We start from the raw sequence: 23,793 nt of genomic DNA, 5'->3' as shown, positions 1-23,793 counted from the left end.
ACTCTTTGCATGAGGTGGCCAAAGTATTGGAGTTTCAGCTTTAGCATCATTCCTTCCAAAGAACAGCCAGGGCTGATCTCCTTTAGAATGGACTGGTTGGATCTCCTTGCAGTCCAAGGGACTCTCAAGAGTCTTCTCCAACACCACAATTCAAAAGAATATGTCATTATATTTTTTGAAAAGTGAAAGTCCCTCAGTTGTGTCTGACTCTTTGTGACCCCATGGGCTGTAACCCACCAGGCACCTCTATCCATGGAATTTCCCAGGCAAGAGTACTGGAGCGGGTTGCCATTTTCTTCTCCAGGGGATCTTCCTGACCCAGGGATTGAACCCAGGTCTCCTACATTGTAGGCAGATTCTTTATTGTCTGTGCCACCAGAGAACCCCCAAAGGGTTAGTTGGTCAGTCATGTCTGACAGTTTGTGCCCCAGGGGTTGTAGCCCACCAGGCTCCTCTGTCCATGGAATTCTCCATGCAAAAATACTGGAGTGGGTAGCCATTCCCTTTTCTAGGGGATCTTCCCAACCCAGGAATTGAATTTGGGTCTCCTTTATTGCAGGCAGATTCTTCACTGTCTTAGAGAACTAAAGTAATGTTTGTAAAGTCATTACATATCTACTGAGCACTTGGACATGTTCATTAAATGATAGCTACTAACTGTGGTTGTGTTGATTGTTAACAGTAAAGAATTTTAGGTGCTTAGCTCATTCTCCTTTTTATTTTCATGCAAGAAAATTTGTTTTTGCTATGTAGCACATGTTGGATTTTATTTTGCATGCTTTTGATGAAAAAATATATATATTAGCAAAGCATATTGTGTACAAGGAAGTGAGGAGAGTTGCTTTATTTTTAGGAGTTTCTTCCTTTCCTCTCTGATTGTTGCTGTACGTTGCACCAGCTTTATCTTCAGATATACAGGTAAGAAGAATGCTATACGACCATTAACATGTAATAGAGCCATTTGAGCCATGCAGCCCTGTAGTGTGTCATTTAGAAATCAAGTATCAATGTATGGCAAAAACCACTACAATATTGTAAAGTAATTAGCCTTCAATTAAAAAAAAAAGCAAGTATCAGTAATTTTTCATAATGTTTTAGTATATTTTTATATGCTTGCTGAAAAGTAATTAATGGAGATGGAAGCTTTTCAAGAATAGATTCCATATGAGTTTTATTTATGTTTATATTCTAACTAGTATTTTATACCCAAGTGATGAATAATTGGTCTGATAATAAATACCAGACGCAAAAAAAGAGGTTATGTTTACATGTATATATTTTGTATCAGCATACTGTTTTTTATCTTAATTTTTATTTTACTTCTATGAGATTTAAGTCAAGTAGTACTTGACTCCATCTTAGAAAAAAACGATGAGTTACAGAAAGTGCATCATAATTTAGATAAGGGCTGAATGACATCTAAAATTGATGGTAACCTCAGAAGAACCCTTGATTTGATACTAAAGGACTCTCAGCTAATTCATCAGCAATCCTCTTGTATTTCCTTAATCCATTTAGTCTCCTAGACAGCTTTTCATATCTCTTCTTCTTCAAACATCTTAAATGTCCAGTACCACCTCCCCAGTTCTGGTTGTCAGTGTCCTCCCTCTGTGTTACTTAGAAAGATGGAAGCAATATAAAGAGAACTTCCACATTCTTCTTCTGACACATCTATTATTCTGCCTGGATCTCGGCCCACATATTTCCTTGTTCCCAAGAATGAACTGACTGTGTGCCTATCTGAGGCCAGCCACTATTTCTGCATTGGATTTCACCCTCTCACATGCTCAGGGACCTCACTATCACAGTTGTTCCTTTTCCTTCTTAGATCATCAGTCCTCCCTGCCTTCTGGATCATTCTCATGAGTATACAGCATGCTGTTCCTCCCATCTTAAGAATAACATAAAGCAGTCTCAGCTCTGCATCCTCCTGCGAATAAGCACCTTCCCCTTATTCTACATTTGTTACAATAAGACTCCTAAAAACAGTTGTCTATACCACTGTCTTTTTTGAAGCTATGCCAGTCAGATTTTCCATTCTAACACTTCACCAGAACAGCTCTTGTTAAGGTCATCAGTGACCTCCACGTTGCTATGTCTAATGGACAATTTTAGGCTTCGTCTTATGTAATCTCTCAGCAGTGCATAACCCTATCGTTTAGACTCTATTCTGTCGGCTTCCATGCCACCTCCCTTCTCAGCAGGTTCCTCCTCGTCTCTCCAGCTACTTCAAGTTGGATGTGCCCCAGCACTGAGTCTTCAGGCTCTTCTCTCTTCTCTGTAGTCATTTAGTCTCAAGACTTTAAATGTATATCTCTTCCCTTTAATGTCTAACCATCAATTAGGACTGATTCCAACCCCTGTCTTCTGACCCTCCTCACCCCCCCCCACCAGGCTTCCTCATTTCAATTTAAGTAGTAACTTGGTTTTGCAAATTGACCAAGCCAAAAAACCTTGCTGTCATCTTGGATGTTTCTCTGCTCTCTTATGCCTCATCTAGTCAGTGTTCTAGAGGCAAGTTCTGTCCGTATAACCTTCAGAATAAATATGTATATATGCAGGATATAGAAAAGGGTTTTCTATTTCATAGTTAATGTTCCCATTTAGTTTAGTTTATATTTTCCAATTTCTCTGTCTCCGTTTTTCTTTTTTGATGTTCTTATTCAAGCCTTTATCAAGTGTAGTTAAAAAGCTTTTGTAATACATATATATAAATAGTGTGTATAATATATATATTTTAGAAAACTTATGAAGTTTTGCCTAACTAAAAAGTTTATGACATTTTGTTTCCACTTGTTTGATTTAGTATGAATAGAATGCTAGATTTCTAATATTAAAAAATGGATGTGCAACAAGCAACAAAGTTTTACTGTATAGCACAGGGAACTATAGTCAATATCTTGTAATAACCTATAATGGAAAATAGCCTGAAAAATAATATATGTGTATATATATGTGTATAACTGAATCACCTGCTGTGTACCTGAAACATTATAAGTTGAGTGTACTTCAATAAAATACATAAAAGTGAAAGTGAAGTTGCTCAGTCATGTCCTACTCTGTGCAATCCCATGGACTGTAGCCTACCAGGCTCCTCCATCCATGGGATTTTCTGGGCAAGAGTACTGGAGTGGGGTGCCATTTCCTTCTCCAAATATCAAGTGTTTATCTTAAGGACTTCCTTTTAAATGCTGTCATCCCCAGGGTATTCGCATTTTCTGTCAAGTTTGCCATAGTTAAAATTAACACTGCAAAATATACTATGTATCTCATTTCACATAAGTTTTGATGAAGTTTAGTTTAAACTGCAGTTACTGAGACATTTTCTCTGAAAGTCTTTGAATCTTCCTTCAGTGTTAGTATAGTTTGTTCTTGTAAAGCTCTTGCTTCCAGGCATTAATTCATTGTCAGTTTATCCTTCTACCTATTTGAAAACAACTTTCAATAGAAGTAATTAATCCAGAATTTATCAGAAGTATCTTTCTTATATATATATTTTACTAGTTATTTGGTTCATATTTTTATAACTTTTTTTGAGAATATCATTGTCAGCAATATATTAAAATGCATCAAAATAATACTAAGATTTTCTCTAAGATTATAAACTTTTAGTTTTGTAGAATTATAGCCATGTAATTCAGAGGTTCTTCAAACAGTTTTGGTATCAATTCAGTACTTTGAGTTTTGTTTTATAAAACACATGCTACTTAATTTTTAAATATATTTTCACTTCTAGAAGACCATCATTTTGCAGTACTTAGCCTCTGGCCAAAATTAGAAGGTAGCTATTAAGTGAATGAGTTTTTTCCCTTCCTTTCCAGTAAGTTTCCTCCAAGCCTGTATGCTGCTGGGATTTCTAAAGCACAGCAGGAGGAAATAGCCAGTACTTTCCTGGTTACACTGAGTCCACTCATCAGTCAGCTTCTCACATTCCAGCCTTTTGTGGATGTGGTTTTGGACAGTAAATTAGGTAAGCTTCAAAATACATTTAATGTTAAAACATCTCTTATTAATTACAATGTGTTAGACACATGTAATTTTCCCTTACATAGTCATCCTTTTTTTAAGTTTTAAAGTTTCTTCTACTTGCTTTTCTTGGAGTATATTTCTAACTTTAAAAAAACAATTATAATTTTTTTAATATAGCAATCAAAGTTATATAAAAATAGAGTATGTTTTTACCAGTTTGCTATAACTTAATTAATGTGTTTTTACCACGTGAAGAGCTGCCGTGTGAACTACAGCTTCCCCAGTGTCTGCTGCTGATTGTCGTTATGGATGAGCTGTCCTCTCGGCCTGAGGATGTGCAGGCCCTGTGGTGCACAGAGAGCCAAGTCTCAGAGGCTACAGCCAGGTAACAGACATGGTTTTGTTTATCTCCCATCACATTACGATGGTTTAGAATGCACTGTTGTTTGCAGTGACCTCGAAATTAAATTCTTTGTTGTATCACATATTCTAATTAATAGTTACTATGTAGACCTCATACACATTGCTACTTAATGAAAATATAAAATACACAAATCTATGACAGGTGCTGAAAATATTTTAATTTTGTTCACTCTTTTAAAAGGTATTGCCTAATAGTGTTATAAACATTGAATGTAGTAGAGATGTAGTTGATAACACTTAAAGATGAGCTCTGATAAATAGAATGCTTAGACACTATAAGGTATCCCCTGGGAAATCTCCCTTGTATTCATTCTTCTTGCCAATATCAGGCTCTAGTTCCTACACCCTGGCTGTTGCTGTGTTCTAGTTTTTTATCCTTTCCTTTAGTGGCATCCTATGTACCACTGTCAGGTTAGTCTTCCTAACCCCCAGCTTTTTGAGCTTGCAATTCTCCTGCTCAGTAACTGAAGCATAATGTCCCATGTCCTCAGCTTTGCATTTAAAACCTGCTGTTGTCGTCATTAATTTTTGCTCCTTATCCTGTCTCTCTTTCTACACATATACCTTGCTTCTGTCAGACTGGTGATTCCTGTCTGCCTTTTACTCAGGCTTTGTCATCTTTACCTATTATATTTTGCTTATTTTTAATTTATTTTTAAATCCTCTATGAAGAATTCTTAAACCATTTCAATCTTAAAATGACCCTTCTCTGTCTGTATAATAGGGCCTATTTTTCATTTTATATATGATACCTATTTAAGTTTCAGATACCTTGATGAATTTTGTCTCAGACTTTGTATAGTTCTGTATTTTGTTAATCACTTGGTAAATGATAAAAAGATGTATAGGAAAATTCTCCTTTAAGGGATTTCTCTAACTGTATTTTATTTTTATGGATACATGGATGCATATTCACATATACTGGAAACTGTTACTGATATATACATCTTGAGACATTTGGCTTTGCTAAAATACCAGTGTTATTACACCCACTAATTGTTAAATGTTAATAACGTTGGGTTCAATGTTCTCAATTTCCCTGCAGGGTGTCTCTACTCAAAGCCATTTTCTCCAGTTTTGAGCAGTGTTCTGGTGAACTCTCTCTTCCTGTTCATTTACAGGGAGTAAAGAGTAAAGGGCAAGCCGAGGTTGCTGTCACCTTGTATCAGCATGTCTGCATCCATCTGTGTACATTTATTGCTTCCCTTCATCCCTCACTGTTCCCTGAACTGGTACGTTTGTCACTTGCAGGGCTAAGCTGAGATTACTTTTGCTTTCTTTTCACTGAAACTGTGAATCAGATATAGAAGAAAGTGTGGGGATAATAAATGTGTATGTATTTATTTACATTGGGGTATTGTTGCTTTAGAAACCTGGCAGGCTGTAGTCCGTAGGGTCATATAGAATCGGACATGACTGAAGTGACTTAACACAGCACAGCACTTAGTTGTTTACGGGCTTCCCGGGTGGTGCAGTGGTAAAGAATCTGTCTGCCAGTGCGGGAGATGCAAGAGATGCAGGTTCAATCTCTGGGTCAGGAAGATCCCCTGGAGACAGAAATGGCAACCTGCTCCAGTATTCTTGCCTGGAAAATTCCGTGGACAGAGGAGCCTGGTGGGCTACTGTCCATGGGATCGCAAAGAGTTGAACATGACTGAGCACTACTACTTGCTTTACAACATTTGGTTAGTTTCTGCTGTACAATGAAGTGAATCAGCTATATGTATGCATATATCCCCTCCCTCTATTAACTCCGCCACCACCCCATCCTCCCCATCTAGGTCACCACAGAGCACTGACCTGAGTTCCCGTCACTACAGCAGGTTCCCACTGCAGTTTTGCATGGCAGTGCACATCCGCCAATCCCAGTCTCCCTATTCATCCAACCACCTCCACCCAACTGTCCTCCCTGAGTGTAGTTCTGTACATCTGCATCTCTGTTCCTGCCCTGCAAATAGATTCATCTTACTGTTTTTCTAGATTCCACATATATGTGATGATATTTGATTTTTTTTTTCTGACTTACTTCACTCTGTATGGCAGACTCTAGGCCCATCCATGTCTCTACAAATGACCCATATTATCTTATCCATATGTATTTATATCCCTGTCATCTTTGTCCATTCATCTGTTCATGGACATTTAGGTTGCTTCCATGTCCTTGCTATTGTAAATAGTGCTGTAATAAATGTTGGGGTGCATGTGTCTTCAAAAAATAGAAGACCTAAAGAGACAGTTCTCTAAAGAAGACACACACATGGGCAAGAAACACATGAAAGGATGCTCAGCATCACTAATTATTAGAGAAATGCAGATCAAAACTACAGTGAGATATCACCTCACACCGATTAGAATGGCAATAATCAAAAAAAATATACAAACAATAAATGCTGCAGAGGGTGTGGGGGAAAGGGAACTCTCTTGCACTGTTGATGGAGATGTAAATTGATACAGCCACTATAGAGGTTCCTTAAAAACTAAAAATAGAACTACCATATGACTCAGAAATGTGTATTTATTTTTGACTGTCATTCTCTCAGCTTGCACATTTAATGCTTTAATTCAGTTGGGTCTTAGGAAATGGTAATTTTAAGAGTCCTGTAGAACTCAGATGTAATATTTAGCTAAAATACTTCAGAAAACATTTGGGGTGGAAAGGTATGCAAAGACAGTGTAAGAAGAAGAAAAATGGGTCTATGATCTCACCTAATTCAGTTTCTTAAAAAGAAACAGAGAATAGCAGAATGTAGTACCAAGTCTCCTACAGATCCTAGGCTCAATGTGTTTGTTTTTTTTTAAACTAGAATTGTTTTGGTTTTTAAAAAAATTTTGGCTGCACCATGCAGCACACAGGACCTTAATTCCCCAACCAGAGATGGAACCCATAACCCCTACAGTGGAAGCATGGATTTTTAACCACTGGACCACCAGGGAAGTCCCTTTTTACTGGAATTGGATTAGAAAAGATACTGATAAAATTCTAGGAAAAAAATTCTTAAAATTTATTTAAAAATCAGTATCATTTATGATATTATAAATGGGTAATATTCAGCACATATTAAATATTGTCTTTGAATAGGTTAAGACAGAAACAGAAGTATAGGCATGTGTATTATATATATTGTTTTAGAGACTTCAGCCTACATAGAGGATTTTTGTGGAGCCTAGTGACTGAGTTACCACATTGACAATCACTTTGCATCTCCATAGCCCAGTCCAATGCTGAACATGTAGGTACTCGATAAATGTTGAGGGGATGGCAACGTGGATTCTTTCAGACACTAGAAAGTAGAACTTTCTTATTGAGGATCTGTTGGGTTTTTTTGGATTATGATAGTATTTTGTTGTTTTGAGAAATGTTATATTAATGATAATTTATCATAAAAATTTGTTTTTCATTAGGACACTGTTCTGTTGAATGCTGTTCTTAGTGCTAATATGATCACCTCTTTGCTGGCTATGGACGCATGGTGCTTCCTTGCTCGGTACAACATGCTTTTTAAAATTTGGGGGTTGATTTACTGTAGTGATTGATAGTAAATGACTATACTTGTAAGTTTATAGAAAATTAAATCTTGATAATCCCTTAACAGCCCCCCAAAATGATTTGATTTCACATCACAGCACTGAATTAGGTACTGAGTTCCCTCTTTCCTTTCTTTGGCTCAGATCAACAGAACCTATAGCTTAGGTCGTTTTGTATGTTGTGATATTCCTTTGCCATGGAAATAACTGCAGTTTAGAATATTTAGTGCTTTATGGTAGTTCATCTTGCTTTTCTGAATAATTGTATAAATAATTGTATGAAGATTGCCTTCTGTTTCTATCACAGATATGGGACTGCTGAACTCTGTGCTCATCATGTGACCATAATGGCCCATCTGGTAAGTAGAATTATAAAGCCTAAAACATTCAACTTCGTATGCATTTCCTTTGGGGATATGATAATCTTAAAGAATGTGAATATCAAAAGGAGAAATAGCATGTTAGCTAAATGATTTTGATAGTAAATTAGTTTCTTTGCTCTGCATTAATGCTGATGCTGGGCTTCCGTGGTAGCTCAGATGGTAGAGAATCAGCTTGCAATGCAGGAGACCCAGTTTCAGTCCCTGGGTTGGGAAGATCTGGAGAAGAGAAAGGCGACCCAGTCCAGTATTCTTGCCTGGAGAATTCATGGACAGAGAGGCCTGGCAGGCTGCAGTCCATGGGGTCGCAAAGAGTCAGAGACGACCGAGTGACTTAACACTTTCACTTTCAATGTTGATGCTATTGAGAAAGACATATTAGAAAGATCGTTACACTGGGGAAATTGTCTCATATTTTCAAAATTTTATGGAGTTTCATTGATCTGGGGAAGAAAAATTAGGTTGTTTGAGGATAAATGTAAAATTGAATACAAAGTAGAGAATAGGAGTTAGCCTTAATGTGAATGACCCAGAGTTGTTCTTACTCTCACCTCCTTCCTCCCTCTCCCAAGCCCCTCTTTCCTGCCCCAGCCCCGTCTCTAATATGACTTAGACATTCTGACTCTTGATTTTGATGTCTCTCTTTCTGAGAGGGACTAAATGTGATAGTAATTGATGCCTTTTGGGTAAAGAAGTAATGTGAATAGATACAAAGAGAAAATTAATGATGACTCATGTTAATCTTTTCAGTGTTGATCTTCTTTTGCTTTTAAATCTCAAGATGTTTATGTTCCATATAAGATGGGCATGACTGGTTTGTTTTGTTTTTAGTCTCTGGATTTTGATAAGATTTTATGTGGGCCGTGTGTCTTTTGTTTTTTGTTTCATATATTTCTTGGTTTACCCTGTAAGGATATTGTAGACTAAATTCACTGAGGTGCATGATAACCAGGCAGCTGACATCTAGGTCTCCATGGCTAATGGTCTGGAGTGCTTACCCAGTTTTTTTTCTAAATCCTTATCACATCTTGCACAAAACAGTGACTTTTATGTTATTTGTATCATAACTACTTTAAATAAAAGCTCTCCTAGCACATTATGATAGGAATTTTAAATCCTTTTAATGACGCTTCCATCTTACAGTTATATTCACCTCTGCGCTTTTGTGCTTAGACTTAAAAAAATTTCACAAGTTATCTTTCAGTAGGGGGATTAACATATCAAGTTATAATCAAAATGGTAATTAGAAATTCCAAAGTATTGTTTTTAAATATATCACAATTGTTTCCATATTACAAAAGTAATCTAGGTTCATGGAAGAGAAAAAATTAGAGGAAAGTGCCAAATCAAAAATTAAAATTCCATGTTATTTTCCAGAAAGAGCTGTTGTTAATATTTTGGCATATAAAAGTTTGTAAAAGCTATGATTTTAAGTCTCTTGATCTCTGCTCTCTCTCCTGTCTTTTCCCAGATAAAATCTTGCCCTGGAGAATGTTATCAGCTCACCAACCTATCAATACTATTGAGGCGTCTCTTCTTCTTCATGGCCCCACCCCAACAGGCAAGGATATCTTTGTCACTGTTTTTGAGCAGCTGCTGAGAATTGGATTCAGATACTTTTGAAGGCTTTTTCACTCCCATTTATTCTGCATGTAAATGTTAACATCTGAATGTAAATTTTTAATGTATTGATTACATTGCTTATTGCTTTTAGGTGGATTTAGATTTTGATGTTAAAGAAAAGCCAAAGCTATACAGGAGTTAAAGTGATAAAAATAGATCTTATTCAGAGCTGTTGCAATAGGAGAGAAGAGATTTCAGTGTAGAACTGGGCTCAGTTCTGAATACAGCATAGACTAGTGTGAATCTAGGGTCAAGAAGCAGAGTAGGAGTCTTGCGGATAAAAATTCCTAAAAGGAAACATCAGAGGTAAGGGGGTCATCCTGGCTTGACCAGATTCTTGCTGAACACAGACCAGGATGATCAGATACTAAGGGTGAGGGATTCTTTCTAAATTTAGTTATGATTCTTGCTAAAACTGGATAATGCAAGACCCAGAAAAGATGGATACAAGCCCAGGGTCAAAGTCTTCACAAGAAGAGAGCTAAGAAGAGCATGATTTAAGATTGGTCAAGGAGAGAGTCCTTGTCAGTGTCTTTACTGCAAGTTACAGATAATCATTCTAACGCTGTCTTCTGAGAGAACAAGATGGCGGAGGAGTAGGTGGAGGTTGAGTACATCTAACTCTGTCTTCTTTCTTCTTATTTCTCATACATTTAAGATACTTGGAATGAAATGGTTCTGTATCCCCTGTCCCTTTAACTTATTTTGAAGAGCTAGAATATTACTTATGCTCTAAATGAAAATGATATCTTTATCTTTTACAAAGTAAACAAGTTGAACTTTCTGGGGAAAATTGGAAGTATGATGAGCCCTAGTTGTTTGCCATTGTGAGGAAGACAAGTTCTGTGTGACAGATTCTCCAGTTACAGGAACCTTGGTAGCCTGGTGTAGTCCCTTGGATTAGTCACTTTGGAGCTCTTACGAACTTTTTATAAAATACAGGTTCCAGGACCTAAGTCTGTGAATAGAATGGGTATGGAGTGGTGGATGTTGGGTGAGGCTCAGTAACTTGTTTTTGTTATTATTAAATTCCTACATGATTCTGACATGGATACAAGCTGGGGAAACACTAGGTGAGTGAAGTGGGTTAAAGGCCTTGGTGTGAATCCTGGCTTAATATGACCTTGGGCAAGTCATTGTTTCTGAAACTGTTTGCCTGCCTACAAAGTGACAGAAATGTGTTAACTATTTTGAAAAACTTCATAAGGATTTAGAGATAATATATGCGAAATACTTAGCATAGTGCCGAGTTTAGAGGGTGCTCAATAAAGGCTGAGTCATTTGTGACCAGAGTGTTTACCCCAAGTCCATGCCTGCTTTCCTGCCAAGAGAGGATGGCAGGGCAGCGAGGAGCCACACTGACCTTCTGGCCCTCTTCCTTAGGTGTCTCCAAGACAGAAAAGCACAGCAGGCCCGCCTCATCGCCCTCCAGAAAACATGTTAGGGTTGCTGTTCATGCCTCTAAAACTCCTGAAGAGTGTCTGCTCCAAGTGCAATTTTAATACCTTCCACTCCCCTATCAAAGGTCATACTCTTGGTTCCTGGTATATGATTCTTCCTAGAAGCCCTGTTTAACTGGCAGGCCCTTCCTGAAGAAGTGGGATTTGGAAGAGATCCTCCATTTTCTCACTTTATAGGAATAAAATTCTTTTCCCAGAGTTGAGAAATTTTAACTTTTAGGATAATACAACTCAGAATGAATTAGCCCCAAGTGAGTTCTAGCAGGTTTGTTATAACAAACTATAGTGTATGTTTAGAGATCTCTTATATACTTCTCAGTTTATTCTGAAATTTCGTAATTGCAACTATCAGATATAAAGTTATGGATAAATGAGGGGTTACTTGTAACATTTTCCTTCATTTCCTTCATTTATCAAATACTGATTTTCCTGCTGTGTTCAAGTTACTGTATAACACTTAAAATTAAGGGAGAAACCTGAATTTGAATTCCTGTTCTGAGTGTGCTTGGGAGAGTTAGTTAATCCTAGAATTGAAATATTATTACTTAGACGGCAGTTGTGAGACTCAAGGAGATAAGAGTGTATATATGCATCAGGTGAGCATTTAACAAGTGTTAGTTCTTCTCTCATGTCATGTCATGTCAGCTCTTTTTCCTTTTCTCTTAGGACATGATCCAGCATCTTAAAGGAAGCAGCAGGGAAGCCTGTATTTTTTCAGACTATACTATGAACCAGGTTTTGTAGTAGGCACTTTAATTCTTTTAGTCCTTACCTCAGCCTTGTGGGATAGATATGTTATCATGTCCATTTTACAGATGAAGTTTCAATAACTTAGGATAATTAAAGACCTTCTCCAAGCTCACACATAATAAATGACTGAGCTAGGATTCAGATAAGATCTGATTTGCTTCCAAGTCTGTGCTCTTTCCATGGCTCCCATATTGTTTTTAGCTGGTTTTCATGCAGCTGCTTCAGGGCCCTCCTCTGTGGGATGTTGCCTCTGCCTCCTTACGCCCTTTTACCCTAGGAAATATGCTTTTTTATTTCCTGAGGTTACCTGGGAGGAAAGGATATTAGTATGGTCTGGTTGAAGCACATTGGCAGCTATGCTACCATTTTCATGTAAAGGAAAGATTACTTGATATATTTGCATTTTAAGTCCACTGGTGTATTTTTCTCTCAGTGTTGAAGAGGGAAGTCATGTGCTCTGCACATTAGATCCCCTTATATTTCACTCCTTGTGAACTGTCAGCACTAGCAGTTTTAAATCTTGAAAACTATGTTGAGGCCAAGGTTTTCAAACCCAGAATAGTAAATAAATAAATCAGTCTTTGTATGTAACAGATCTTGGCAACTCCTACCTATGTTGTCCAGGGTGTTATTATTTATAGTTCTATTTTGGAAAGGGAACTCATTCACTCACTGGACTTTATTATAAAGAAAGGTCTTGTTTGAATTGATGTTAGTTGGCACAATTCTCTTGGCTTTCCTGATGCAGTTTGGTTTCATGAGTAAAGCTGCCTGTTGTAATAGATGCATAGCTCAAGAAGGGATCTGTTTTTCTGGCTTTATCAGCTGTCCCAGAAGATAGCCATGTAATTTCTCCCTTGTGTTGACAGCTAAGTATTTTCTCCAAACAAATAAAATTCAAATATAAATATGATATATAATGTAGAAGAGTTTCTCTGTCAGATTTAATATAGTGGTGTGTTTTTTCTTTTCTCATTTTTGATGTAAGAAAATTTTTTTTCTTTCATTCAGCAAGTAGATTTTGGATATTTGTAAATTGAATTATTCTTCTTAAAAATTACATCAATATTCCTAGAGTATACCTTAATTAGTAATTAAGTACACCATTGCTTTTGCAGTTTTTCCGCCAGAAACTGATTTAACAGTTTAACTGTTTCTTAAAATAACTTTTGCCATTTTTATCTAGTTTGTTAACGTGGCATTTTAACAGTACTGTTTTTCTGTTAACCTGGCAAACACTTGGAATTATTTCAGTGGTAGAATTGTTTTGCCAACCATACTGTTCTGAACACTTGCGAATGAGTTTCATATGTTGTCTAAAGTAGAGCAGAGCTGGCTAGCCCATTGGAAAACTGAACCTGTGACCTTTGCTTCTCTGTGATAGCTAAGTAGTAAGCCACAAAAGTTGGCTAAATCAATCTTGTTGGTGTATTTTTGAATATTACTTTTGATTTTGCTGTACAAGTTGTTGAGTACACTGATTCTTAGGGAAAAATAGACTTATTGGGTAGAAGCATTTAAAATAGCTGACATGACTAATAATGAAATACATTATTTAATATTTCTTAATGCATTTATATCATGTTGCACTTAACCTGTGTTTTTCAATTTGGAAACAAATGCAAAAAACAAAAATAACTAAAATGCATGTTCATTTAGGCTACATTGATCTGGTACCTTGTGATAATGTTATGCAGTTAAGAACTATTATTTTTTGTCATACCACCCACACAACATGTGGGATCTTAGTTCTCCTACCAGGGATCCAACCTGTACCCCTTGCACTGGAAGTGCAGAATCAAGAGACTTAACCATTGGACCACCAGGGGAAATCCCAAGAACTTTAAAAAAAATATTAAATATGGAAGCTAATACTTAGCTTTGGTGTATCAGTTCACTAGACTGTCTGTTACTCTTGTTTTTTTTAACAATTAATTTCAGGTGGAGTTTATCCAGAAATTTCCCCCAAAAGAAACAGAAAATCTGCTTCTGTGGCAGTATATTTCCTTTCAGGCATTACCTGCTGAGCTTAGGAAACAAACTGCACTTGAGGTCACCAGAGCAGGTATTACATGGTGTATGAAGTGGCTAGGCAGTAACCGCACGCTGGAAGAACTTGAGTCTCTGGTAAGTGCACTGTGATGGCCTTGATGCATTCTGTAGCTGTTTATGAAGCTGCTTTAGTTACTGGGGATGTGTTGTTAAAAAGACAGTTTGTGCCCTCAGAATCTAGCAAGAGTTTCATATTTCTACACTGTAAGAGTCTGTGAGAAATGTGCTATTATCTTGATTGATGTAAATATGAGAGGGGAGGGTGGAACAACACGAAACACATTGTGAAATACTTTATTTGTAGTATATTTGCTGACATATTTCTAGATTTGGTAGAGAAGATTCTTCTTTTTGTACAACCCTCATTTTATGCAAATCTCTTCTGAGTCTTTATATACCTTTCTATTTAGAATGCTCCCTCTTAAAATAATGAAATAAAAAAGAAGTTGATCTGTAAGTCAAAATACAATTTTAAAAACTGAATATAGTACATGTTGTTTGGTGTTTATTTGCACATTCTTTGATTCATCATTCACTCAGCATATTTTGAGTGTTTATATGTGCCTAGCTCTGTTTTAGGCATTGGAGATAAAAATACATCAAAGAACAAAACCAACAAAAATTCCTGCTCTCATGGACTTACATTCTTTAGCTGTGGACAAAGAAGTAACACACACACACCCACACATATATATATGTAAAACTTAGATACATATTATATATCAGTTTGTGATAAGAGACAAATCAAGCAAGGATGGGCACAGAGCATTCAAAGGGGTGAGGGCTTATTTGCAATTTTAAATTGAATTCAGGGTTTTCTTGAGACTTATATTTCTAAACTGAGTTGTAAATGTTCCGATACTCTATTACATAGTGGCATTTGACCTTAATCATAAAGATAATTTAAAACATTTACATATATTGAAAGGAAATATTTCTATGTGCCTTTATTGGTGAGATTGTTCAGGTTTTGTATTCATTATATATAAATTTCTATAGTAAAGACAAAAACTTTTGTATTAGATAAAATAAAAGCACCTATTTTCTAAAATTCAAAAGCTTTACTCTATGACCAAAACTAGATCAGCAAGTTATTTAATGATTATTGTAAAAGGAAATAAGTTAATCATAAGTTAAAAGCTGTGTGATGATTACATAAAATTAAGTGTGGTTGTTGAAGTATAATGGATGAAGGGCAAAATTACTGATTGTTACCACATGCCAACCAACCCCATTCCTGGCCAGTCAGAGAGACAGACATTTGATATATCATTAAGAGTGAATCCAGGAAAAATTATCTTTTGTTTTAAATTCTAAATAGTGTACTTAGGTACTATATTTGTTTATTGAAGGCAGTGTTGCTAAAAATTTTTAAAGATTAATTATACAACAACAGCAACAATAATTGAGTAAACTTTAAAAGGTTGGTAAGTACATAATGTGAAAAAAATTTAGTTGATAAATAGTATGAATTAGCTTGACCATATTGGCCATTTGTATCAAATCTATTTTTTAAAATATGATGCAGTTTCCATTTTGTTAAATTTTCAACCTAAAAGGAAAAAAAATTTTTTTACGAAAATGAAGCTAATGTTTCTGTGTATAAGAAAAGTAGTTTTAACAAAATATATTGGTTGGCCAAAAATTTGAGTGTTTCTATAAATACATCTTATTTGGCTAACATAATACATGTATTAAGACATCGCTGAAAAGATGGCTTTGGGTCTTAGAAATACACTTCTAGTGTTTTTATGAAGAGTTAGAGGTAACTCAAAACCTACAGGTAATTGGGTTCCAGCTCCTTTAAACTGATGTCTACACTCAGGTCCTTTCCCTGTCTCTCGCCTTTAGAACACAGTGCTCTCTGCTCTGCTTGCTGTATGTAATTCTTCTGGTGAAGCTCTGGATATGGGGCAGCAAACTGCAATTAAGGAAGTTGGAAGTCAGCTTTCAATTCTTTTAAACGTTAAACTGGTAAGGAAAGCAACTGTAATCATTTTGCTGAAGAACAAATAAAATATTGAAAAAGAGAATGAAATTTCCATACAGAGTAAAATGTATGTAATTACTTTAGGTTCTTGGTAGCACTTGTGATTAGAACTTAAAAATACCTACTTTTACTCTTTCAGCCAGTTCTATTTAAGTTGATAGAATTATATTAATAAAACTAGAAATTAGTGAAGTGACAGTGACAGTCTAGCTACTATTTTCAACTCCTACTGTTTTTTCTTCTTTATTTGCTCTGGCCTGTTTCTGTGATTCTGGAGTTCTTTTATAAAATCTTTTGAGCACTGGGAGAGTGGTCTGGCTTAATAGTAGAAGGGGCAAGTAAATGGATGTGGCTAACTTGTATTCCTCTTCTCCAGAAAAGCCAAAATCAGGCTAGAATTAGAATGAATGTCCCACAGATCACTGTAATTTAAAAATCATATTTAGTTAAATATCTAACTATGACATTGATAAATTGAAATACTGGCCTCTGGATGTCCCAGTCATCCAGCTGGAAGCTGAAGGCAACATTAACATTTGTGAAATAACAGAAATGGTTTTGCAGATGATATTTTATCATTAAAGTTTATGTATATGGTTAGATTTCACTGTTGCAGCATTTTAGCTTCAAGTGCTTTCCCCTGATCCTCATTAAATTATTCAATAAATATTCACTGAGGATCTTTCTTGGTGATAAAGCTTATAATATCATAATAGAAGCAAGAGTTCTGGAGAGGAGAAATGGAATTTTAAGAAGACTAAGGAATAAGCAAGCTTTTTCTGTGACAGATAAAAATCATGAGATGCCCATCTGAATTAAATCTGGGTTTAGAACATGGCTATACTTTTTCCTAACTGTGTGTCTAGAGGAAATTATTTAACCTCTCTACCCTTTTCTTAGTAGTAAAGTGAGGGTAATAATACCTGCTTCATAGAGTTATAAGGAATAAGTGAAGTAATAAATATAAAGTGCTTAGCATATTTCCTGGAATATAATAAATGTGAATGTTGCTAGTCTTATGTAATGGAAAATTTTCACCAAAATTATTTTGTGCTTCTTATTTAAGGTAATAGGTCAACCTTACGTTCAGCAGACACTCAGTCTTTTACTTCCACTGCTGGGATTTTTCATTCAAGCTTTAGATCCTCAGCTAGTAAGTCAGGTAAGAATAGTGGGCAAGCTATCTATTCTCTTATCTCTTTGATACTGAATAGTCAGACCTGTTTCGTTGTTGCTGGTAACTGCTTAGGAAACCCTGAGGTTAGGAGTCAGTTCACCTGGGAACCCTGCCTTCATAGCATTTTCAAAGGTATGCCACAAGCTGTTGTTGAAGTTGCATTAGTCACTCGGTCCTATCCAATTCTTTGGGACCCCATGGACTGTAGGCCACCAGGCTCCTCTGTCCATGGGATTCTCTAGGCAAGAACACAGGAGTGGGTCGCTATTCCTTCTCTAGGGGATCTTCCCAACCCAGGGATCGAACCTTGGTCTCCTGCATTGCAGGTAGATTCTTTACCATCTAAGCCACTAGGGAAGCCATGCAATAAAACCAACATGGGCTTGAGGATAATCCTCATTTTCTTTGAAGAAATAAAATGAGGAGCACTACTGAATTCTTCCTCTGGTCCCTAGCTTGCATGACTGGACCTGGCAGAACCAGGGCCACTGGGGGATCCTCGTGGTGTTGCCTCAGGTATGCCTTGCTTTGGGTGGTTCTAAGTGATGGAGAGAGGGAAAAGGGGAGAAGGCCTTCATCTTACCTGAAGTGATTTGAGGATCTGGAATGAGTTCATACTAGACAGACCTGATCCCCTAATTGTTGGTTTAAGCTTACTGTCACTTAAGAAAAACTATTCCGAGGTAAAGCCAGTCCTTCCTATTTAGGAAGCGACGCAGCAGCAGCAGCATATTGCAGAGTGGGACTAGCAACACCTTGTTTTTAGTAGCTCTGGTTTTGGTTGTGTACATGAAGAACTTAGCATTAAAAAATGTTTACTAATTAGGCATATTTTTAGTTACTATATATGTATTTACAGAGAATGTAGTAAAATAATTGACTCAAATATGTTGATTCTGAAGATTCTAATCTTTTTTGAAAAATACTGATAGTTTTGATGTAATTGTACCTACTTTTAAAAAATCCAAATAACTTAACATTTAAAATTTTCAACATAAGTAAATTATTCATTGAGACACTGCTTCCATAGAAGACTATCTCAGTGTCCTTTACACCAGGCAAACTTTGGCCTCCTGACTAGGTTCTGCTCTCCTGTTTTCATCATAAGCACTAAGGAAGATTTTTTACATTTTTAAAGGTTTGTTAAAATATCTATCTATCTATCTATATCTATATCTATAATGTTTGCAACAAGGAACAAGCCCAAAATATTTACCATATGGCCCTTTACAGAAAGTTTGCCAATCCATGTTTAAAGAATGAACTTCTCCTTCTAGAATTTAAAATGCAAAATAATTTTTAAAGATTTAAAGGAATAACACTAGCATATTGTTTTTCAGAAACACATGAATTTTTAATTTTTTATTTCAATGGTTGGTAAGACTAATATTGTGGTAGTAACTGAATGAGTGATTTTATTGTTTTATTCAAATTCCACCTGTGAAGTGTAGGCTGTGTAGAATCTTTGACTGTCCTGGGTTTGGTTTTGTTTCCCGTCCTGCATACCCATCAAAATCTTAGTTGTGTCTCTACAAAGCACTTGTTTTATAACTGCTTGTAACTATTCTTTGATCTTTGCATCTTCAGGTTATAACTTTGCAGACCTCACTGCTTAAATTAGGGCCTCCTGACCATGTTCGATTGGCATTTCTGGATTTTCTCTCTTCTTTGGGAAAACTTTTTATACCTCAAACTATCCAGGTAATACTCTCTTAATCCTGTTGTTCCCATGTTAACAAAATCTCTAATAATTACTGAGGGATTTTCAGGCTTTAATTTCTGGAATTCTGTGGATTGCTGACAAATGAAAATTGGAGAAAAACTATTTTGTGAAGAGAGGGTTACTGTCTTAGTAGAACGCAAGTCATTTACTTTTAGAAAAATATATGTTGACATACAAATAATTTATAGAACTGGCTATAGTAAGATTTATGATAGTTGGGTTCTAGCATACAAAGTTCCTAAGGAAGGAAAGTATGTCTTCTAGGGAACAATGTATAGTGAGGAAATTGGGTGATTTATCAGTTATTCTCTTGGTTTCTATATCCATTAAAGGGAGCCTATTTGTTTCTTTAGAAGATATTTTTGAAAATTTTGCAAAGTATATATAGTTGACAAATAAATACGTATTTATAAAACTGTAAAGGCCTGGTGATACACTTCTACTGAATCTTAAGACATACTTCACAGCAAAAAGAAGTCTTCCTCCTAGATTGAGTTCTTCCTTCCTTATTACTGTGGTCAAGACAATTCTAGACACTTGACATTTTCCCCCTACTTCTAGGTCATACTATGAAGATTTCAGTGCTGAGAACTTTTTATGTAAGTGGGGCAAAAATATGATGAATGTTTTCTCAGTACATGTTAAATAATTAAAACCTTGAAACCAAAACTTGAACTGGTTAGTTTATAAAGGGCTCTCTTGTTCAAAGGTAGACAATACCATACTGTTGCTTTCCATCATGTAAAGTTGTGTTTCTTGAGGTAAGTGTAGACTTGACAGCTTCTTTTCAACTCTCTGGATAGAAGTATTCAAAGATACTTCTATTTGAGCTATCTTTTTAGAATAAAATGAATGTAAATATATTCTGAAATTCTGCTTCATCAGTGCCATAGCCATGGACCCTGCTGGGCCCAGAACCTACGGAACAAATGTTTAATAAAAGCAGAAATTACCTTACCTATTCCCAGAGTGAAGTTAAGATCTAAAGAAATTTGGGGGAATTCATCAGCATATGAGAGGCATTTAACCCATGTGATATTAATTCATTTATTCATTCAAGAAAAAGTTGAGTTCTTGTTATATGTCAGGTGCTATTTTGATCCCTGGGGATTCATTATTCAGTAAATCAAACTAATAAATACCCTCAGCCTGTTGAGAAGCAACAGAGTACTAAAGTGGGGATATATGAAAAGGACTAAATTGGTGGTGAGTGCTACGGAGAGAAATAAAAGCAAGAGAAGGGGAATAAAGAATGTATATGTGGGAGTAGAGTCTGAAATCAGACTTGGTCACTGGAGTCCTCACCGTAGTGACATGTGGGTAACACCTGACGCTGAGGGAGCAAACCAGGCAGGTGCCCGAGGAGGCATCTCCAGAACAGGGGAAATGGGAAGCGAACACCCCCCAGCAGGAAGCACATCAGAAGGAGAGCTAACACAAAGGCAGTGGGGCTTAGAGCAAAGGAGGGACACAATTGAACACATTTTATTGTGTTCCCTGGGACAGAATTAAGGAAAACTGATAAGGAATGTACTCTGCTGAGGTTCTCCTCTAATAAGGTTTGGTTTTCTTTGTAGGACAGAATTCTGCCCAGCCTGTCTTCTGTTTTTGCTTCACTGCTAGCTGACAGGAACTGGCTACTAGAACAACATTCCTTGGAGGCATTTACTCAGTTTGCTGAGGTAATTAATTTAGAAGGCCAGTCTATCACAATGATCTCTAAAACATTTTCTGATATTGCAAAATATTCCAAGAACATGTATAAAGCTGCTTTTTGTATATTAGCCATAAAATTTCTGGAGGAGATATTACTAGCCTTCTGTTTTACAGGATCTAAAAATGAAGGCCAGAGAAGGGAAGTGATTTCCCTAAGGTCCTCAGTAGTAATGATCAGAACAGGCATTCAGACTAGATGTCCTAATTCAGATGCTATTTGGGGTTGAATGATAATATATTTCATCTCCACCTTTCACGGGAGCTAAGTTGATGAACACAGACCTGTTAGCTCAGCTCTGTAGAGAAGGCGACCCTGCCCTGGGCTGCTTTTACTCTTAGCTGCCGTTGTACAGTCCTGCCCTTCATCACAATGGAACCCAAAAATGTTGGGATGACTGGGCAGAAATCGTTACAGCTCACAACTTTATACTTGTGCACCCTCAAATAACTATGAGCTTATTATCTTTCAAGTGATTTTTCTTTTAAAGTTGCATTTTTAATTAAAGTAGCTCTTAAAACTTGTGTACTTATTTTTGCAGGTTATTAAAATGTACTGAAATTAGTTTTTTATCAATCTTTTAATAGGGAACAACTCATGAAGAGATAGTTCCACAATGTCTCAGTTCTGAAGAAACAAAGAAAAAAGTTGTATCCTTTTTGGAGAAGGTATTTTATTTGTATAGCATCCAAGTAGCAGAACATATTTTGTTATGTTACTTTTTAAAAAATTATTGCCAGGTTGAATATCCTGTTAGCTTATTAAGCAGTTGGGACCTCACTGCAGGTCAGAAGTGAAACACTTGGGTCACTCTGGCTGTAGTCTGGGATACTGCAGCATTGATCATCCAGGCCCAGAGAAAAATGCGGATCCCTCACCAGTAACTCACCATCATTAGACTCACACGTGGAATTGTAGGCCCAAGAGGGTCATATTCACCACCATAATCCAATCAGGACTTTTCCAAATAGTGGCTCCCATATTTTGTGTGAGCTTTGAAACTTACATGGGGACAGTGGTAGGATGTAAGTTAAAGGTTAACTGAAACACTAATAGAACAGTTAAACCACAAATTTAGAATACTAGGATAAAGTGAATTATGCTTAAGTACTTAATTTTCTTAAGAATATTTCATTGAAGTGGGCTATGTCTCTTTTTTGTATATATGCATATATTATATATAAGCTGGATGTAAGTAAGTAAGGGTGTGTACATGTTTCTTTTAAAAATTTCTCACCCTGTTCAGTAAAGGCTAGCAGATAATTGTTTTGTTTTTTTTTTTTTCTCTCTGTAGGGAAGGCATACACTGTAAAATATTTTTACCCAAATCACACTGAGGATAATTTTTACAGACGAGTCCACCTTACTTCCAGAATTTGCCTAGTTCACAAGCTGAGCCTTGTAGTTAAACATTCGGCATTTAATACACACAGGTCTTTTCACTGAGTATCACACCATTTTGATAACGAGTTGAGAGTGCTAATGTTGGTATTTACTTGGTTCTTCATGATCTCTGGCAGACGGGGTTTATAGATGAAACTACAGCTGCGAGACTGGAACGTATCAAACAGGAAAAAGGTACCTTCTGGGAGCCTTTTGCTAAAGTTACTCAAGAAGAAACAAAGATGTCATCTTTACAGGTATGGACTGCTCTTCAGTGTGGATCAAGCTTTAATAAAAAATGTGCTTTATTACAACAGTAGAACAGAAACTAGCATGGTTCTTTGCCTCGTACAGAATAGACATGTGAAATTGTTTTATGGTAGTTGCTCTTTTAAAAATCACATTTCTTCTTTCTGGAAGGCTAACAACACAGAGAACAGAGGTGGGACTCCAAAAAATGTTTTAAACATCATACTGAATATACTTTTAAAACTATCTGCAGTAACCTTTGGAAAAGATATGTCTTTGTACCAGTGATGCTACAAATGCAGTAGTTTCTGAACCACAGAAGAAAACTGATTGACATACCTTCTTAAGTGTTTAGTTTGATCCTTTGCTTCATTCATCACAGTCCAGAAATTATATCTATCAAAAGGCAGAAATCTGACATTTCTAAGGATATTCAAAATTGTTTGAGCGCTAATAGTATATTTGGAATGGCAATCCATAATGGTAAATATAAGGTACAACTCTTAAAAACCCAGTAAGTGGTTTTCAAGACATGTTAACTTTTATGCCTTAAATCTACAAAGTTAAATATATCAGTAGTGTAAATAAGCCCTAAAGAATTTATATATTACGACCATCTGTAGGAAGACAATGATTTTAAAAACTGTATGGCTCTAACCCTTCATCCTCCTTCCGGTGCAGTGAAAGCATCATTATAAACTTAGCATTAAAAAGAAAAGGGCATTTTAAAAAATTCATACTTGGGGCTTTTTTGTAAGGACAGATTATATGGCTAAAGAACACTCACCTGAAGTCACTGGACAAGGCAGCACCTCTTCGTTTCCTCGGCCCTGAGCATCAGTTGTGGTAGCACCCTGAATCCCTGTCGCAAATCAACACTGCCTTCATGTCTCTCTCCAGATGAAGGCGGGGGTAAGGGTCTCCTGCCCTTGTGAGCCAAAGACTAGAATAAAATTTTCGTATAAAACTTTACAATTTTAGAATTTGTCCTTGTAAGCTTTAGTCCAAAAGGAAAGTTCTGTTTGGAACGGGGATTATGGAATTACATGTTTTTCTCATTTGCCAGCCTTGTGTGAAAAGAGCCCGTCACGAGCTCCCCTCAGAAGATGAGTACAGGTCAACACTGCAAGCGGCAACAGAAGCCTTGGAGGCGATCGAGTTACTACTCCAGAAGTCTCCTCCTCCAGACTGGCTCCTGATGGAAATGGAGACACTTCAGGAAAGGATTGATAAGCTAAAACGTCAGGTACTCTAAGGTGAAGAGTTAGTGGACTGGACCATTTTGTCAACTAGATAAATGAGTTGAATATGATTTTTTTGTTACCCTATAGTACATTTTGTAAATGAAAATATTGACATATCTGTACATGGTCTA

General features: G+C 36.5%; 1 protein-coding gene across 9 annotated transcripts in view; it reads left to right on the top strand.

Annotated features, from left to right (window-relative positions):
* Positions 1 to 23,793, top strand: part of C5H1orf112 (chromosome 5 C1orf112 homolog) — a 50,624-nt gene that overhangs the window by 25,755 nt on the left and 1,076 nt on the right. For 6 of the 9 annotated variants that reach the window (XM_044943041.1, XM_006073103.3, XM_025285970.2 and 3 more), the window contains 15 exons: positions 854 to 918; positions 3,822 to 3,970; positions 4,225 to 4,354; positions 5,438 to 5,624; positions 7,795 to 7,877; positions 8,225 to 8,276; positions 9,769 to 9,858; positions 14,072 to 14,257; positions 16,034 to 16,156; positions 17,239 to 17,334; positions 18,937 to 19,050; positions 20,650 to 20,754; positions 21,374 to 21,454; positions 22,307 to 22,426; positions 23,485 to 23,664. In XM_044943041.1, the coding sequence (XP_044798976.1) occupies positions 854 to 918; positions 3,822 to 3,970; positions 4,225 to 4,354; positions 5,438 to 5,624; positions 7,795 to 7,877; positions 8,225 to 8,276; positions 9,769 to 9,858; positions 14,072 to 14,257; positions 16,034 to 16,156; positions 17,239 to 17,334; positions 18,937 to 19,050; positions 20,650 to 20,754; positions 21,374 to 21,454; positions 22,307 to 22,426; positions 23,485 to 23,664 (1,761 nt within the window). Of the gene's footprint in view, positions 1 to 853; positions 919 to 3,821; positions 3,971 to 4,224; positions 4,355 to 5,437; positions 5,625 to 7,794; positions 7,878 to 8,224; positions 8,277 to 9,768; positions 9,859 to 14,071; positions 14,258 to 16,033; positions 16,157 to 17,238; positions 17,335 to 18,936; positions 19,051 to 20,649; positions 20,755 to 21,373; positions 21,455 to 22,306; positions 22,427 to 23,484; positions 23,712 to 23,793 lie in introns of all 9 variants that reach the window. The other 3 variants (XM_025285966.2, XM_006073104.3, XM_044943039.1) reach the window with 3 other exon arrangements.

The sequence above is a fragment of the Bubalus bubalis genome, chromosome 5 (genome assembly GCF_019923935.1).
Source record: "Bubalus bubalis isolate 160015118507 breed Murrah chromosome 5, NDDB_SH_1, whole genome shotgun sequence".
Taxonomy (NCBI): Eukaryota; Metazoa; Chordata; class Mammalia; order Artiodactyla; family Bovidae; genus Bubalus; species Bubalus bubalis.
Note: the sequence above shows the minus strand (reverse complement) of the source record. Positions and strands in the feature narration are given on the sequence as shown.